Source organism: Theropithecus gelada, chromosome 9, assembly GCF_003255815.1.
Source record: "Theropithecus gelada isolate Dixy chromosome 9, Tgel_1.0, whole genome shotgun sequence".
Taxonomy (NCBI): domain Eukaryota; kingdom Metazoa; phylum Chordata; class Mammalia; order Primates; family Cercopithecidae; genus Theropithecus; species Theropithecus gelada.
In genome coordinates, this window is record NC_037677.1 from 47,276,804 (window position 1) to 47,295,621 (window position 18,818).

General features: G+C 50.8%; 1 protein-coding gene across 1 annotated transcript; it reads left to right on the plus strand.

Annotated features, from left to right (window-relative positions):
- Nucleotides 1–3,605: 3,605 nt before the first annotated feature.
- LOC112631322 (NUT family member 2D-like) lies at nucleotides 3,606–13,062 on the plus strand. The gene is made up of 8 exons (XM_025396264.1): nucleotides 3,606–4,002; nucleotides 6,068–6,767; nucleotides 8,735–8,863; nucleotides 9,832–9,971; nucleotides 10,414–10,496; nucleotides 10,542–10,799; nucleotides 11,286–11,402; nucleotides 13,024–13,062. The coding sequence occupies exons 1-8, from the start codon at nucleotides 3,987–3,989 to the stop codon at nucleotides 13,060–13,062; spliced, it is 1,482 nt and encodes a 493-aa protein (XP_025252049.1). The 5' UTR covers nucleotides 3,606–3,986.
- The last annotated feature ends 5,756 nt before the right edge of the window (nucleotides 13,063–18,818 follow it).

Sequence of the window (18,818 nt, forward strand, 5' to 3'; positions counted from 1 at the left end):
CAACTTCTGACCTCAGGTGATCCGCCCACCTCAGCCTCCCAAAGTGCTGGGATTACAGGCGTGAGCCACCGCGCCTGGCCCAGTTATGACCTTTAATCTGCAATCTCCAGACAGACACCACCAACCCACACGTGTGAATACATATTAGATTCTCGCCAATTAAATACATATCAAATTCCAAACTAAGAATTCATATAAACACATTTTCACATACACAAAACCACCCCCACAAATCTCACACCCTCCAAAATCCAAAATAAATCTTCCTGACATTCTCAAGTACACACTAACCCAACCACCCAAGATACACACGTGTGTGCAGTAAATTTTAGATACATGTGTAGCCTACAATTTACAAATAATATACCACTACTTTTTATTTGTAAATTCCACATAAGTAAGCGATTCGTATAGAAGTTTTTCTTGACTTTGGCCACACTCTTGCATCCACAAACAACTTGTGCTACTAAGTGAACAGACTATGACTAATGGCCTGTTCTTCCACTTCGCAGCTCTTCACATCATTGACAAATGAGTGTATTAGAACATGCATGCTGGCTGATCATTCTGATCAAGTCAACAAGCTTCACAACTTACTCAGTGAGGTCATCCGTGAGAATTTCACTGATTTTACGAGGACAGGAACTACTTCTTCGCTGAACTGCATCACGGTTTCAACTGCTGAGGTTTTCCTCAAGCTTCTGCATTGTTTGGACTATGAGAGGCACCGCCGAGACCCACTTTGGGGTTCCCACTGCATTGTTAAACCCTCCTCCCTCACTTCAGGGCCAGGCTAGCAAGGGAAAGGAGCAAGGCCTGGGCGTCCCGCAGGGCGCCCCCAGGAAAGCTATGAAGGCGCCCGCCTTGAGCGCCGCCACAGGCCTGCTCTGGCCACAATGTGGGGTTGCCCCGCCGACACTGGTGACCAGTGGGAGCATGACCAGGAGGCGATTACCTTCTAATCACACTTGGCTTTATTTTTAGGTAACACCAAGAAGGACGCCATGAGAGCGAAGGCCGTTGGGTAACCGCCCTTTGCTCTCGCGCTGCGCGTCTCCCCGCCATGAACCGCCAGCAACAGACTCTGGGAGCGGTTGAGGGCGGCCTCGGGGCGCTGGAACCCCGCCTGCCTCAAGGCTCGTGCGCAGGCGCACGGGGCAGGCCTGGAGCCCGCCCTGGGAGCGCCCCGCTGGAGATGGGGAAATGGAGGGACGAGGCACCTGGGTGCTTCCTGGGGCCAGACAAGGCCTTCTCGTTTGAACCTCCATGACCGTGCCTCTGAGAAACCAGTGCGTCCGCAACGGCCACTCCCAGTTTTCAGTAATACAAACCTGCATTGCATGCACTTAGGTAACACTCTTGCTGAAAGGTTTCCCTTTGGAGGGTTTATCCTAAAGCAAAGTATCCTCAACTTGCATGTTTTGCATTCCCTTTGGACTGCATTTATTTCATTCCTGCTCATTCCTTGCAAAAAATAGTATGCCCTGTTTTCCTACTCAGTCTGGAGATTCCATTAAAGAACATTTCTGGCAAAGAATTTTAGACCTGAAAACACACTCCAAAATATACCTTCTTCTGACTCCATTCCCAGAGTTTTTCCAGCCGCATTCAAATGATTTCTAGAAATGTTTTTGTTATAGCTTTGATCAATTTCAGTTGACAGAGCAGCAGATAGTAAGGGAACAATTCCACACTCCCCCACCCCCGACTCTGCAACACAGTGCAGAATTCCAGTTGGCAATAAAAAACTAGTAGAGAAGCAACTCAGTGACTTGAGCTTGTAATAACTTCAGAAGAAACTTTAATCGTCACATCCTTTCTGCTCATTTGCAGGATTCCTCTCATCTGTCTCCATGTGATAACACTGAAGAGCCTTCACGTCTACGCCGGCCCAGGGCCTCAAGTGCAGAGACTGCGAGCTGGGCAGGACACAGCATGGAGCCGCCATTCCTCTACTGTTCCCTGATGGGGTGGAAGAGCATGTGTCCTCTGAACAGGGGATCCAAGCCCTGAGATGTTCTTTCTCAGCAGTCAGTGTGGCCCAGGACTTTCTATGGGCATGCTCAGAGAGCAGCGGCCAGAGGACTTCTAGCCACCACCTCCCATGGTCAGTCTTCACAAATTACCTTTGGCTAATTTGATGTCTCTCCTCCTGGGGTCTAGGACTTCAGACATGTACAGAAGTGATTGCAGAATTGAGACAAGACTCTGTTCCACAGTATATTTTTTGTATACTGGTCAGAAAAAGACTCATTCAAATCCCGTATCAAAGCCATGTGTGAGAATCTTGAGAAAGCATCCGCTGACTGACTTGACAAGGGAGGAAGCAACCAAGAATTCTGAGAATGATATTTTTGCCTCAACATCCCTCTTAGATGAAGTTATTGATTGAAAATCATTTAAGTTTGCCCCGTGATAAAAGGTCTAGTCCTCAGAAAGATCTCCAAAGCATTTACGGTTTGTTTTGTTTTGTTTTGTCAAGTTTACCATGATTTTGCTTGAATTGCTCTCCGTTGATCTTCTCAGCTAAGATCGAGATAGAGTTGCACAGCGGAAGAGGGCTGCATGTAAGAAGACAGTTCTGTCTCAGAGGACAAAAGGCCTGGGAGCACCCAGACAGGCAGTCACTGTGTGGAGGTCACTCCCCTCCCAGTGGCCACTGTGGAGGCATTTCATAGAAATGCTTGCTGGACCAAGTTGGGAGTTGGGACAAAACCAACAATTCATGAGCATATTGGACAGGAGTTAGGAACGACCTCACACAACTGGGGCAAGGAGGGGAGAACCCTGGGCTTGAGACTTGCAATCCACCGCCTGTCCCTGCAGTGTGGTCCCTGTTACATTTTCCTGCAACTCTGCCTTCTTGAGTCCAAATGTCTTCAAAAGGGGTAAACACTTCGTAAGTGCCAACAGGGTGTGTTTCAGTGAATGTTAGCAATGTGCACCGGTCTGGCTGCAGGCCTCTTCCTTTCCCCAACACCCTCCCATCAGTGCAAAATTATCCGGCCAGCAGGGAGTGACGTGTGTGTCTCGGAAGATTTTGTTGCTGTGCTCTGAGTACTCACTCCTCATCTCCTTTGACCGGTTTCCTAACACTCCCCTTGTTCACAACACAGAACATGAGTGTTTTTTTCCTGTCATTTTGACGCTGATAAACGGACAGCGATTCTCAGTGTGAAAATGAGAATGAAGTTTTTTTAAAGACAGGCTGTTTCCCACAGTATGCTGGGAAACAAAATGAAAGGATTTCTGGTCTTGGTGCTATAGGTTGCATAGCCACTCTTTCCTGGATTGAGGCTTTCCAGCAAAGGGGATGGGAAGTAAGGCTGGCCTGCTGGTGTGGACAGAGATTCCAGCAACATACATGACCTGGGGGCACAAGGATTGCTTCTGAAACAATGATGAGCACACAACCACCTAATAGCCTGGATCAGCTGAGACCATTCTGATTTCAAACACCCAGTCCCCTTGCCTTCCTAAGAACCCCTGTGTTTTCAGACCGAAAACGTGTTCTGAATTGTGTTCGGGAAGTGCATCCCCTGTTGAAATTCATCACGAGTGGGAAAGCGCCAAAGTGGGAAGGAGCATGGGTTGATTGGCACAAAAGGAGGTCTGTTGATAAAGAATGGAAGTAAAGGGGAAATCAGGTATTAGCTTTTGCTGTGAGTCAGGACAATTTGAAAGTTGCCTAAAGAGATGCACACCATCTGTGTTGCTGCCGTCCAGTTGGAAGGGAAACTCAGGTTCTTGCCTAATGGCTGAAGCCGTTCACAGAATGTCCCCCACCCCTACCAGCTGCCCACTGCCCCTCCCCCTCTGCAGAATGTCTGGGGGCCTATGTTCCAAACCTATTTACATTCAAATTTTCCCTGCTCCACTTGGACTCAGGAGCATCTGCTGAGCCAGGTCACTCTCTTGGTCCTACCCTTGACTTTTCTCATTGCGGAAACTGCCAGACAGCGGTGGTCAGTGCCCAGCCTGAGGGGATGGCTTCAAATGGAGGTGAGCCTGTAGGGATGGGGGCATTATCCGAGTCTGCCATGCCTCAACTCCTTGGGAACTCAAATTTGACACTGCCCCTGGGGACAGTTGATAGGGCTGATGTTGAGGGAGGGAGCACTGGATGTCCCCAAGGACATCACACCTGGGGATGGTCATGGCACCCTGAGTCTGTGGTTAGGGAGGACGAATCCTTAGAGGTGGACCAAGATGCTTGGGGGAATACATCGTGTAGGGGAAAGGTTGGAGTGGATGGATTGATCCTTTCTAGAGGGAGACAGGTCATGTCATTGTGTGTTTGTAGGGAGTGGTGGGATCGTGTTGTGCTGGTGGCCCTGGGAGGATGACAGGCAAGCCTGAGTCCTGTGCCGTGTCTTCAGGCACCTGGAAGGTGCCCTTCCATAGTGTTCAGAGGGATTTAGACTGGAGTTTTCTAGATCTTAGGGAGGAGTGGGGAGAAGTGGTCTCAGCTGGAAAACTGTTGGGTGGGTTGACTGTGACAGACCTTGTAGTGACAACCTCTGGGTGAGCGAGCCTGGGGGCTACTGTAACTGCCACAGCCCGGAGCCTCTCAGCTCCCTCCCAGAGCTGGCTTCTCTGTCAGTTCAGGTAGCTGTTGGCTTTGATTTAACAGGGGTGGGGGCAGATGGGGAAGTTCAGGCAACACAGGGCCTGGGCTTCCTGAGTTGTTCTGAATTGCTTGCCCTTTTGTGGAAGCTCAGGTCTTCAGACCCACTTCCTCTTGTCTGCTAGCTCATGGCCTGTCCTCTGCACTTTGTGTTACTGTGGAGATGAGGAATTTGCTCCTATTCCATTTATACAGCCTCATGAATGGGGGACAGGTGTGGATTCTTGCTGGTTCTCAGTGGAAGGGTCTGGAAAGGCTGGTTTCTACTCCTTCCTCTACTCCTTGAGCAGAGGAAGGAGAGTAGCGCACAAATAGGAAGATGGTTCTCTTAATATTATTATTCAAGTTAGGATGTGCGTCCTGAATGATGAGGTACATGTGCTGTATCCCTTATTCCCCTTGACTAGAGACTGCATGAGGTGCTAGTGAATAGAGATGAGTTCCAGACAACTTTGCCTTCCCTGGCCCGTGGCCCAAGAACCTCTTGTTCTTGGTTGGCCACTATGTTCAGTTATTGGGAGCTCAAAGGAGAAGGACCAGAGATGGGCTCCTTATCCCACTACCTATTGTAACCTGAGCAGCAGCTGTGAAAATCCCTAGACACCTCCCCTGATAGCCCTGCTGCTCACCATTTGCTGGCTGTGTTCTAATCGTGTGCAGCTGTTGCTGGCTGTGCAGTGACACTATCTCAGGGGACTCCACCACTGCTTCTCACACCTGCTCCCTGGGAACAGAGCTTCCTGAGTGGCAGCTGGGACCATCAAGTACTGAGGAAAGGGTGGCCCGAATCTCACCCCTATTTAGCACTTGCTGTTGGTGGTGCCAGGACAATCACTTGTATGCTGGGCATGACGAGTTATGGATTATCTTCAGGGTTTGTAGGGCACTGGCTTGGGAAAGATTTCCATCCAGTGGTTTTCTTTTGTTGTGTTTGAGCTAGGAAAGACAGGGGTTTACAAGAGCTTCAGGAAAAGGAAGATTGAAGAGGAGATGGGGCCATAATATTCGGAAGCTCCTGACTTCCTCTCGGCCTTCTGAGTGCCAAGCACTGCCCTGGGGTAGGCCCCTCACCTGTTGCTGAGCACGCTGAGGACCACCAAGCTGCTGAGAGACTCATCCCTGACCCATGGCTTGGGAGATGCCTGTGAGGCTGACAGGGTCTGCCAGGGACACCCCAGGGAGACCCTCGGGCAGCGAAGGCTTAGCTGGTGCTTCTTGGGGAACAGGGGTCAGGGAGTCTTGGTGACCGGGGCCAGGTTCTCTAGTGGAGCGACTCTCCCGTGGAGGAATAGAGCATGTGATGCACACTCAGGAACACTTACAAGCTGCAGAGTTTCCCTGTCACATGCCCTCAGCTGTTGGGACTCCCCTCTGATTCCCCAGTGACTAGTGTGGACCTGGAGACCCCAGCTCATTCACCTCTTTCCTTTTTCTCCACAGCATACCCAGTGCTGGGACCGGGCGTGACCATGAACCCTGGCACCTCCCTGTCTGTGTTCACGGCTCTGCCCTTCGCCACACCTGCTCCCGGCCCGGCACAGGGGCCACCCCTCATGACTGCAGGGGTTCCTACAGGCGGCCCACTGGTGCTGTCTGCCTTCCCCAGCACATCTCTGGTGGCAGGACAGGATGGTCATTGCCCAAGTGGGGCCGCGGCTTCCAACGGCTTTGTCCAGATGAGGACAGAGGTGGGGCCTGTGAAGGCCCCTCAGGCGCAGACCTTGGTCCTAACTCAGGCCCCCCTCGTCTGGCAGGCTCCAGGCACCCTCTGCGGAGGTGTCGTGTGTCCACCTCCCCTACTACTGGCAGCTACTCCTGTGGTGCCTGTTATGGCTGCCCAGGTGGTTGGGGGCACCCAGGCCTGTGAGGGAGGCTGGTCCCAGGGCCTTCCTCTTCCACCACCACCACCACCAGCTGCCCAGATGCCCCCCATCGTGTCTCCAGCGAATGCTGGGCCATGCCCACAAGGGGCTCATGGAGAGGGCAGCCTGGCTTCCTCCCAGGCTAAGTCCCCGCCGGACAACTCCTGTAACCCCAAGAGTGTCTACGAGAACTTCCGACTCTGGCAGCACTACAAGCCCCTGGCCCGGAGGCACCTTCCCCAGAGTCCTGACACCGAAGCACTTTCCTGCTTCCTCATGTGAGTGCCCTCGGGGCTCCGGAGCTGTCCTGCAGCTCACACGTAAAGAGGCTGCTGGATGGACAGGAGAGCTTGTTCGTCCGCTGTTCAGGGGAGCTTGCAGGGTGGTTGTGAGGGTGACGGGTTGCGCTATGGGAAGGTACATTTTCAACAACATTAACCTGGCTGCGGCTCAGGACAGACTGTCAGGGGCCTCATCTCAACTGCCCTTCACTGTCCCATGAGTCCAGTCAATCCTTACTTTCAATAATTTTCACAACAATGTTTACAGAAGACCCAGGTCAGAGAGGGTTTCTGGTGTGACATGAGCTACGGTTTGGGTTTAGGTCTTTGAGTACACACCCCAGTGCCTCCCCTTGAACCCAGTTTTGATGACCAGGAGCACATCACATCAGGCTGGGAGGAGGAGCTGCAGGGCCCAGATGGAACCTGGTACATGCCCGCAGTTCTGCCGAGGTCCAATTAGCACAGCGGTGGTGGAGCCTTCACAGGGGGATGGTCTTGGGCCCCACACTGGGGTCGATGCTGGGCAGGTATTTGCATCTTCACCCTCAATCCCTCCCAGAAAAAGGGACAATGATGCTTCATTCAGGGGATGGTGAAGAGATGACTTGAGCTCACATATGACATGCATAGCACAGTGCCTGGAACATGCTATGACACATTACATGATAGCAATTATGATTACTGTCCCCATTACTATCATTATCAGGACTAGGCCATCTAGGAGAGAACTCCCCAAAGCCACAGGCTCCAGTGATAGCTGTGAGTGCACCACGAGTCCAGCAACCCAGGGCCGTGGACTGTGGTGACTGTGAGGCAGCAACTTCAGCACCTGGAAGAGTTTGTGGTTTCATTCCCAGTCCCTACCTCTCTCCACACTGCGGTGCCTCTGTGACCCTGTGTTTCCCGCTGATGAGCAAACGGGAGCTTGAGCACATCCACCTTGCAACACACTGGCCGTTCCCCCAGGGAAGTTCCCTGCCTGGGGTGTAGGTGAAAGGTGACCCCATCTTCATCCCCAACAATCTCACTGCCCCCGCATGGGGAAGCTGGTGGCATTCCCCCTTGGAGCGGAGTCCCGGTGCACTGGGGACCCTGATTCTTGGAGTGGAGCTGCCCCAGGCTCACAGGCCTTTTTGCCATGTCTCCTGTGGGAATGTGGGAAGCTGTACCTGGCTGCTTGCAGTGGGCTTGGACACTGCTCTGCTTTGGTTCTGGACGTGTGCTCCTGCTCCTCATGCTCCGGGACCCTGAGGCTGCGTCCCCAGGGGCTGCCTTACTCCAGAGTTCCCAGGAAGCTGGTTAAATACTCAGTCCTGGGGCCCTGAAACCTGCACTTTAACCCTCGCTCCCAGGTCATTCTGTGTGCACGCTGTCTCAGTCAGCTCAGGCTCTGCCGTAACAAATCCCATAGACTGGGTGCTTTATCAAGACACATTCATGTCTCCCAGTTCCAGAGGCCAGAAGTCCCAGATCAAGGTGACAGCAGATTGGGTGTCTGGTCAGGGCCCTCTTCCTGGTTGGAGAGAGCTGCCTCTGGCTGTGTCCCCTTGTGGCTGAGAGGAAGAGCCCTGGTGTCTCCTCCTGGCCTTATCAGGGCTCCGATTCCATGACTGGGACCCACGCTCATGACCTGCTCTGACCCTGATTGCCTCCAAATACTGACACACTGGCCCTGAGGGCTTCAGCACAGAAATGTTGGGGGCACACGTGTTCCACCCATAGTACTAAGTTCACTTCTCAACACTGAGGACACGAGGGGCAGTCGGAGAGGCCACTTGGTAGCTTGTGTTGATGTTTGATCTTGCAGTCGTGTCCTGGGGCCTGAGGAGCCCACCTGGGGGAGAACAGGACAGGGACATGGCAGGACAGGTGTGGGGAGGACAGGGACCAGGTGTTGGGACCAGGTGGGCTTGGGATGAATGGTGGGCTTATAGACTGGGACTGACTGCACTGGTTTACAGCCCAGTTCTCCGATCCCTGGCCCGGCGGAAGCCCACCATGAGCCTGGAGGAGGGACTGTGGCGGGCCGTGCGGGAATGGCAGCACACAAGCAACTTTGACCGGATGATCTTCTACGAGATGGCAGAAAAGTGAGTCTGGGGTCCTGGGGGCAGGGCCCGCATGGCAGGGTGAGAGTGAATGACAGAGGCCCGGTGGCCATGGTGGCTTCTCAGCGTGGAGCATGAGGAGGATGTGGACAAACACAAGACGCTCTGGGCCCCTGGCTCCCTCAGGAAGCTGCTCCTACCACCTAGAGTGCTCTGGGGTCTCAGTGCTGCCCTATTGGGAAGCAGCCCTGCCTGGCCTGGGGCCTACCCCTGCCTTGACACTGGAGGTCATAGCGGGAGCAGCCAGCATCGCAGCCCAAAGTGGGTCACCTCCAGCTGTGGGGATGGGGAGAAGGGGTGCTAGTGACTATAGACAAGAGTGGGGTGCAGGCTCCTCACAGCAGTGGCCAGAAGTCGGTTTTCTCCCATCCCAGCCCGACCAGGGAGTTGGGTCGGGGAGACCTATGCCCAGGACACCGTGAGCCCCATCTCTGGCCTGACCGCCTTTGCTCCTGGGCAGTCCTGTCCGTGAAGACAGACAGACAGCAGCCTCAAGGGAAAGGGGCCCTGTCCTCTGGGCTCAGCTTGTGCTTCTTCCTAGTCATTGGTCTCCCAGGCCTTGTGGCCCTGGCTTATCTTTGAGGGGCCCCCAGTCCCAACCTCAGGACTCCTGCATCTGGGCATCATCCCTGACGCCTTCTGCCATCAACCCCACCCCTGGCCAGCTGAAACCTGGAGGAGGGATCCCCTGGGACCCTCCTGGACATCGTGGCCCTGACTTGACTCAGGAAGCCCCGTTGATGCCATGGGCTCTGCAGGGGCCGGGTGAGGGAGGGTGAGCCCAGAACTCTGGGAGCAGCTCCCTCCTGGGACTGGGGGATGGCACCTAGTGAAGGCCTGGACAGTCCACCGGAGGCACTTCCTCCCATCCCTGCCCTCGGCCGCTGCCTGGTCCTGGGGAAAGGGGGTCTGGACCCTCTCAGCACAGCCTGGGCCTCCTTCACCCCCAGGTTCCTGGAGTTTGAGGCTGAGGAGGAGATGCAGATTCAGAAATCGCAACTGATGAAGGGGCCCCAGTGCCTGCCTCCTCCAGCCCCACCGAGGCTTGAACCTCAAGGACTTCCAGCCCCTGAGGCGGACAAGCAGCCAGGTATGGCTTCCCACATTCCCACAGGAGCCATGGCAAAGGCCAAAGGGGCCAAGGGAGGCCACCGTGCCCACACCACATGCTTCCCTTCAAGAGGGAGATCTTCTCCCTCCAATAGGACAACTTCCAGGAGCATATGTTGGGTATTGACCTGGTCAAGTTTCCTAGCTACTCTCTCCCCTCGCCCATCCAAAACTCCACACATGCTCTGCCCAGGAAGCAGGGATGAGCGAGGAGAGTACACAGCATATTGGTGGCTCCGAACTTCCTCCCAAGCGATGCTGTCTCACATGTGCCCCTCCTGCCTCCTCCGGGGGTGCTGTGGTTCAGGTGGTCCTGACCCACCTGGGACCTACTTCACATCCCCAAGCCCTGCCCTCCCCTGTGTGGTGCAGGCAGGAGGAGTGGCCCTCACCACACCCATCCTCCTCCCTCTCTGCCTCAGTGTACCTTCCCAGCAAGGCCGGCCCTAAGGCCCCGACTGCCTGCCTGCCACCACCCAGGCCCCAGAGGCCAGCGGAGACCAAGGCCCGCCTGCCACCACGCAGGCCCCACCGGCGAGCAGAGACCAAGGCCCGCCTGCCACCACCCAGGCCCCAGAGGCCAGCGGAGACCAAGGTCCCCGAGGAGATTCCTCCAGAAGTGGTGCAGGAGTATGTGGACATCATGGAGGAGCTGCTGGGGCCTCCCCTCGGGGCCACAGGGGAGCCCGAGAACCAACGGGAAGAGGGCGAAGTGAAGCAGCCACAGGAAGAGGACTGGACACCCCCAGACCCGGGCCTCCTGAGCTACATTGACAAGCTGTGTTCCCAGAAAGACTTTGTCACCAAGGTGGGCTGGCCTGGAGTGCTGGGGTCTGCAGGATTCCAGGGGGTAGCACTCCCAGGTCCTTAGAATTAAGCTCTGTTCCTTAGTTACTCAGCAGTGCGTGTATTTCCATGGATTTGAGTGTCTGTGGACGTGACTGTGTGTGTCTGTGTGTTGCTGTGTGTTTGTGTCTGTGATTTGTTACCGTGTGTCTTTGTGTGTCTGTGTGGGTGTGAGTGTGGAGTGTGTATGCTAACTGTGTCTGTGTCTTTTCCTGTGCCGTATGTGGGTCTGTTTGTGTGTCTGTGTGTGGTTTGTGTGTCTCTGTCTGTGTGTGCGTATGCTGCCAGGTCTGCGGTCTGTGTCTGTAGCTGGTGGTCGCCATGATATGAGACAGCCCCACGAGGGTGGGGACGAGGTGCTTGCAGCTTTCTGCATCTCTTCTGGGTGTCCTTGGCTCCGGGTTACTCCCTGCCCAGGAAGCTCACGCCTTCTTCCTTCTGTTTCCAGGTGGAGGCCGTCATTCACCCCCAGTTCCTGGAAGAATTGCTTTCCCCAGATCCACAGATGGATTTCTTGGCCCTAAGCCAGGAGCTGGAGCAGGAGGAAGGACTCACCCTTGCCCAGGTACCCCAGGGGCAGGAGGGACCCAGCACACAAGGCCCACCTGATTGTCTAACCCCACCCTGCTGGGGATGCTCGGCGTCTTGGGGAGCCACTCCGGGGTGGGAAGATGCAGGTTCAGAGGGAGTAGGATGGAGAGGAGCCAGGGAGGGGAGTCAGGATGCAAGCTGCAGTGAGGCCCAACAACGGGATGCCCGGCAGAGCCACACCCTCTCTCTTTGACATAAAGCCCAGCTGCCTCAGGCTTCCCTGCCTCCCGCCCAAGTGTCCTGGTCTCCACCACCCTGGGCCCTGCTCACACCCAGGGTAGTGCCAGTAAGTGCCCCCTTTCCTTCCACAGCTAGTGGAGAAGCGCCTCCTACCCTTGAAGGAGAAAGAGCATGCGAGGGCAGCCCCTAGTCATGGCATGGCCCGGTTGGACTCAAGTTCTTCTAAATATGCAGCTGGCCAAGGAGCAGAGAGAGACGTCCCCGACCCCCAACAAGGGGTTGGCATGGAAACCTGCCCAACCCAGACGGCTGCCCGAGACCCTCAGGGACGAGGCAGAGCCCGCACTGGCATGGCCAGGTCCAAAGACTCTGCTGTGCTTTTAGGATGTCAGGATTCCCCTGGGCTGAGAGCTGCCCGGCCAACCTCTCCTCCCCAGGACCACAGACCCACGTGCCCTGGCCTGGGGACCAAGGACACCTTGGATCTCCCTGGAGGATCTCCTGTCAGGGAGTCACACGGGCTGGCTCAGGGGTCAAGTGAGGAGGAGGAGCTCCCCAGCCTGGCCTTCTTCTTGGGTTCCCAGCATAAGCTGCTGCCCTGGTGGCTACCCCAGAGCCCTGTCCCTACCTCGGGCCTTCTCAGCCCAGAAAAGTGGGGACCCCAGGGAGCTCTTCAGTCCCCATCTGCTCCGAGAAGAGGCCTCAGCCTAGCAGCCTCTCCTGCCACAAAGTCCAAGAAGCGTCCTCTCTTCAGAAGCCCATCGCCTGCTGAAAAGACACCCCACCCAGGGCCTGGGCTCAGAGTCTCTGGGGAGCAATCCCTGGCTTGGGGGCTGGGTGGTCCCTCACAGTCTCAAAAGAGAAAGGGTGACCCCTTGGTCTCCAGGAAGAAGAAGAAGCGGCATTGTAGCCAACAGGGGCTTCCGGGCAGGTTTTCTGGTGCCAGTCCCCAAGGGTGGGGGTCTGGCAATCCGATGCCCCAAAGAAGTCAAAAGCTTCTTCCTCCCCAGTGCTGATCTTGCTGGGCCTTAGCTTTGGAGGGTAGGGGAGGGAGGGGAGGGGAGGGAGAGGGTGGCTGAATGGGGAGGGCAGAGAGGGAGGGGAGAGGAGGGAGAGGGTGGCTGAAGGGGGGGGCAGAGGGGGAGGGGAGAGGAGGGAGAGGGTGGCTGAACGGGAGGGCAGGAAGGGAGGGCCTGGGGGGAAGGGGCTGGGGGGTGGGAAGCAGTGCTTTGGGTGTCTCGTGTGTAAATGTGAATAAATGTAGTTGTGTTGTAAAATGCTCTCAGGGCTGCTGCCTCTGTCCTCGGGGCTGTGCTGCTCCGTGGAGGGTATCTGTGAGGGTGGGCAGAGGAACTGGGAGATGCCAGGCACTGGGAACCCACAGGGGCTGGCCCCACTTTTTCCCCCTGGTGTAGGGAGCCCCTTCAGTTGCTCCAGGGACTGGCAGATGCTGAGGAAGCCCTGATCCCTCCCACCACCCACTCACAAGGCCTGCCTGCGTTAGCAAGGCTTCTTGGAACCTCCCATCATTATCAGTGTCCCCGGAAAATCCTGGGATTGGAGAGAGCTGGCTGGCTCTTGTTCTGCTCAGTGGGAGCACTGCCCCTTTGCAGGAGTTAGGAATGTTAAATGAGCCTTGTTTGAAGGGAACGTGGTCCATACTCTGGTGTGTGTGGGTGCCCAGCCAACTTCCTCACCTAAAGGTGAAAGTGACACCCTGGAGCTCCTGCTGGTTACCCCACTGGCTGTTGTCTATCCCACTGTCCCTGTCCTTGTTTTGGCTGAGCCATTCTTAGGAGGCAGAACTTGTGCTTCCTCCACCTCTGTGTCCCACGTGAGCCCTACAATCTGCCCCTAAACGGGCACAGTGGGGCTGACTGGGGGGCTCTGGCAGACTGAACACACGTCGCCCCCCCGCCCCCCACACAGTTCCTGTGTTGAAGCCCTAACCCCCAACGTGATGGTATTTGGAGATGTGACGTTTGGGATATATTCAGGGTTAGAAGAGATCATGAGGGTGGGGCCCTAATGATGGGATTAGGGCCTTGGTGAGAAGCAGAGACCCCAGAGTTCTCTCTCCCCGTGACAAGAGGACACAGTGAGAAGGCGGCCATCTGCAAGCCGGGAAGAGAGCCCTCACCAGAATCTCACCACACTGGGACGCTAACCTCGGACCTCCATTCTCCAGACTGTGACAAATACATTTGTTTTTTTAATATGCGCCACCACCCCCAAGTCTATGGCACTTTGTCCTAGCAGCCCTATGTGACTAGGACAAGAATTTCCTTCCTGACTGGTATCTGGAAACCGTGCATCAGAACCACGGGAAAGAAAGGCTTGGCCCTTTGCGACTGTCAGTGCACCTCTACCCCAAGTGCGGTGTATCACACATGAACCAGGAGAGCCTGGGATGCAGTGAAAGGGAATCTGTAAATACCCATGATGTCATCACATCCACGCTTGGGGAAGCCATACAGCTTGCTCACAGCAGGTGCTGGGGGTGTCCTGAGGCTCTCTGTCAACTTGGCCTCCCTGCTTACACACCCAGGTCACTATCTGGGAACCAGTGCGGCTGGAGCTGCCCCAGGCCAGTTTGTCTCCAGAGACCCCTCCGTTCACCACTGGGTGACAGATCCCTGAAGAAGCCATGGCCTCCTGGGAAACTCCATCTGACACCATGAGTAGGGCCGGCCCCCGTTAGTGAGCATGCTGTGCTTTCTGACAGCTGCCAGGATGGACTTGATCCTGGTGGCTGCCCTTTTGTAGCTCACTTGGATTCTAACTTCAGTGTCACATGATGCCCTATGAATGGAACATACAATATGTGTCTTTCATATCTGTCTTCTTTCACTTAGAATAATATTTCCAAGGTCATTCACATTTTTAGTATGTATCATTACATCAAACCTGTTTGTTGCTGAATAATATTCCATTAATGGATATACTAAAATTTATCCATTTATCAGTTAAGAACATTTGGGTTGTTTTCACTTTTTGGCTATTGTGAATTATACTTCTCAGAACATTTGTGTACAAGTTTTCTGGGGATGTATGTTTCCATTTCTCATGGCTACATACCTAAGAGTGAAATTGATGGGCCATATGGAACCTCTATGTTTAATCATTTCAGAAGGTGCCAGACTGTTTCCAGTGTACATGAACCATTTTATATACCCACTAGCTGTGTGAGGGTCCCAGCGTCTCTCCATATTCCGGCCAACATTTACTATCAGCTCTCTTTTTGATAAAGTCATCCTAGTGGTTCTGAAGCTCCATCTCATCATAGTTGCATTTGTGTTTCCATGATGTTGAACCTCTTTCATGTACCTATTTGCCACTTGTATATCTTCTTTGGAGCAATGCTACTCAACACTTAGTAATTTTTAACTGGTTTGTGTTTTGTCATTGAGTTGTAAGAATTCTTTATATATTCCAGATAAAAATGCTTTACAAGATATAATTTGCAGAAATATTCTCCCATTTTATGGGTTGTCCTTTACTTTCTTGATGGTACTCTTTGAGGCACAAATGTTTTTACTTTGGATGAAGTCCATTTTATCTATTTTTTCTTTTGTTACTTGTGGTTTTGATGTCATGTTTAAGAAACCATTAACTAGTCCTAGGTCATGAAATTTATTCCTATGCCTTTTCCTTTTTTAAAAACCATCTTAAACATTTTAAAGTGTACAATTTAGTAATGTTATGTGTATTCACATCATTGTGAAATTTAGATCTTTAGAAATATTTTATCTTTCACAACTGAAATTTTGTGCACATTAAATACTAATTTTCCCCCTACTCCCATTCCCAGCCCTGGCGACCACTACTTGATGTTTCTGTGATTTTGACTACCTTAAATACTTCATATGAAGGAAAGTATTTGTCCTTTTGTGATTAGCTTATTTCACTTAGAATAATGTTCTTGAGATTGATCCATGCTCTAACATGTGACATGATTTCCTTCTTTCTGTAGGCTGCTTAGTCTTCCATTGTATGTATATACTATATTTTATCCTTTCATCCACCAATGAACATTTAGATTGGATCTCTTGGCCATTGTGAATAATGCTGCAGCAGGGATTGTACTGAATTTGTAAATTGTTTCAGGTAATATGGACATTTTAACAATATTAAGTCTTCAAATCCACATGCATGGAGATGTCTTGGCTTTTATTTATATACTTTTTGTTTTCTTGTAGCATTGTTGTTTTGTAGCTTTTAGCATCCAAGTTGTTTGCCTCCTTGGTTAAGTTTGTTTCAAGGTATTTTGTTCTTTTTCATGCTATTATAAATAAAACTGTTTTTTTTGTTTGTTTGTTTGTGTTCATTTCTATCTTTGTTTGTTTTTGTAGTAGAGACAGGATTTCACTATGTTAGCCAGGCTGCTCTCAAACTCCTGGCCTCAAGTGATCCGCCTGCTTCAGCCTCCCAACATGTTGGGATTATAAGTATAAGCTGCCGCACCTGGCCTGAAATTTTCTTCTTAATTTCCTTTCCATATTGGTCATTGCTAATGTATGGAACTGCAATGGATTTTTGTGTGATAATGTTGCATTTTTAACTTCGCTGAAATCATGTATTAGTTCTTACAGGTTTTTTGGTGGAATTTTAGGGTTTTCTACATATAAAACCATACAATCTGTACATAGAAATAATTTTACTTCTTCCTTTCCAGTTGGAATGCCTTTTAGATATCTTTTCCTTGTTTAATTGCTCTGGCCCAGTACTGTGTTGAACAGAAGTGGCAAGAGTGGGCATCCTTGACTTTCTCCTGTACTTTGAGGAATATCTTTGTCTGCCACTAGTAAACATAATGTTAGTTGTGGGCATTTCATGTAAGGCCTTTATTATGTGGTAGTATTTTCCTTTTATTCCTAGTTTGCTGAGTGTTTTTAGTCATGAAATGGTGTTGAATTTTGTTGAATGTTTTGTCTGAATCATGTGATTTCTGTCTCCCATTATATTAATGTGGTGTGTGACTTATTTTTGTATTTTGAATTATCCTTGCATTCCAAGTATAAATCCAACTTGGTCATGATGTATAATCCTTTTTTTTTTTTTTTTCTTTCACATGGAGTCTCACTCTGTCACCCAGGCTGGAGTGCAGTGGTGCAATCTCGGCTCACTGAAACATCCGCCTCCCAGATTCAACCGATTCTCCTGCCTCAGCCTCCTGAGTAACTGGGATTGCAGATACCTGTCACCACGCCCGGCTAATTTTTGTATTTTTAATAGAGACAGGGTTTCACCATCTTGGCCAGGCTGGTCTTGAATTCCTGACCTCATGATCCACCCACCTCGGCCTCCCAAAGTACTGGGATTACAGGCGTGAGACACCGCGCCTGGCCTATAATCCTTTTAATGTGCTGTTTAATTCTGTTCACTAAAGTTTTTTTAGGAATTTTGCATCAATATTCACCTGATACACTGGTCTTTAGTTTTCTTTTCTTGTGGCTTTGGTTGTGGAATCGAGATAATTTTGTCCTCATATGAGTTTGAGAGCATTTCCTTTCTTTAATTCTTTGGAAGAATTGAGGAAGATTGGTATTGATTCTTTGGTAGAATTTTCCAGGGCTAGGTTTTTCTTTTTCTTTTTCGTTTTTTTATTATACTTTAAGTTCTAAGTTCTAGGGTACATGTGCACAACGTGCAGGTTTGTTACATACGTATACATGTGCCATGTTGGTGTGCTGCACCCATTAATTCATCATTTACATTAGGTATATCTCCTAATGCTATCCCTTCCCCCTCTCCACTCCCCACAATAGGACCCGGTGTGTGATGTTCCCCTTCCTGTGTCCAAGTGATCTCATTGTTCAATTCCCACCTATGAGTGAGAACATGCGGTATCATGGAATACTATGCAGCCATAAAAAAGGATGAGTTCGTGTTCTTTGCAGGGACATGGATGCAGCTGGAAACCATCATTCTCAGCAAACTATCCCAAGAACAGAAAACCAAACACCGCATGTTCGCACTCATAGGTGGGAACTGAATGATGAGGTCACTTGGACACAGGAAGGGGAACATCACACACCAGGTTTTTCTTTTGGGGAGGTTTTTGATTACTGCTTCAATCTACTTACTAGCTATAGGTCTGTTCAGATTTGTAAAATTTATTTGTGGTTCAGTTTTGGTAGGTTGTATGTTTCTACAAATTTATCCATTTCTTCTAAGTTATTCAATATGTTGGTATTTAAATATTAGTAGTATTCTCTCATAATTCTTTTTGTTTCTGTGGCATCAGTTGTAATGTCCCTTCTTTCATTTTTCATTTGAGTTATCTTAGTTTTCTTTCTTTTTTTCTTAGGTAGTCCAGTTAAGGGTTTGTAATTTTGTTGATCTTTTAAAACAACTAAATCTTGATCTTGTTGATTTTTTTTCTATTACTTTTCTATTCTCTATTTTGTTTATCTATCTGGTCTTTATTATTTCCTTCCTTCTGCTAATTTTTGTTTAGTTTGTTCTTCCTTTTCTAGTTCCTTGAGGTGTTAGGTTATTGATTTGAGCTCTTTCTTCAAGCTTATGCTGCTATAATAAAATACTATAGACTGAGTGTTTTCAGCAACAGATATTTACTTCTTTCAGCTCTGGAGCTGGAGGCTAGGAAGTCCAAGATTCAGGTGCTTGTAGATTCTGTTCATAAACTCCTCTTTCATATTTTCTGTGCTACAGTCTGACTTTTTACATCTATCAATCATCCATGTCATCGATTTCCTCTTTATCTGTGTCTAATCTACTCTTTTGCCCACTCACTTTGATATGCATAAGTGTGATGCCTCATCATACATGATTAAGAATGTTCATTCTTAATGATCGAGATTTAATAACTTTAATAATTTTTACTACTTCATCAAGAACATTCTTTTTTCTTTAAATGAAATGCATTTATTAGGAACAACACTTTGAATACTCACAAGCATCTTGCACACTTAACCCTAGGCCAGAGGACACTTGGCAACCACACAGGAAAAGGAAACCAGGACAGAGTCCACGGAGGCCAAGGCGGGCCGATCACCTGAGGTCAGGCGTTGAAGACCAGCCTGGCCAACATGGCAAAGCNAAAGGAGTATTTGCTTGTTTCTACTATACTGTAACTATTGGAGCTGCTAGGAGGCCTTTTAAATTTCACCAACAAGTAGGCAGAATGGAGACTAACTGAAGGGTTGATGGGCTTAAAGAAAATAAATAACCTAACAAAGCCAGCAGG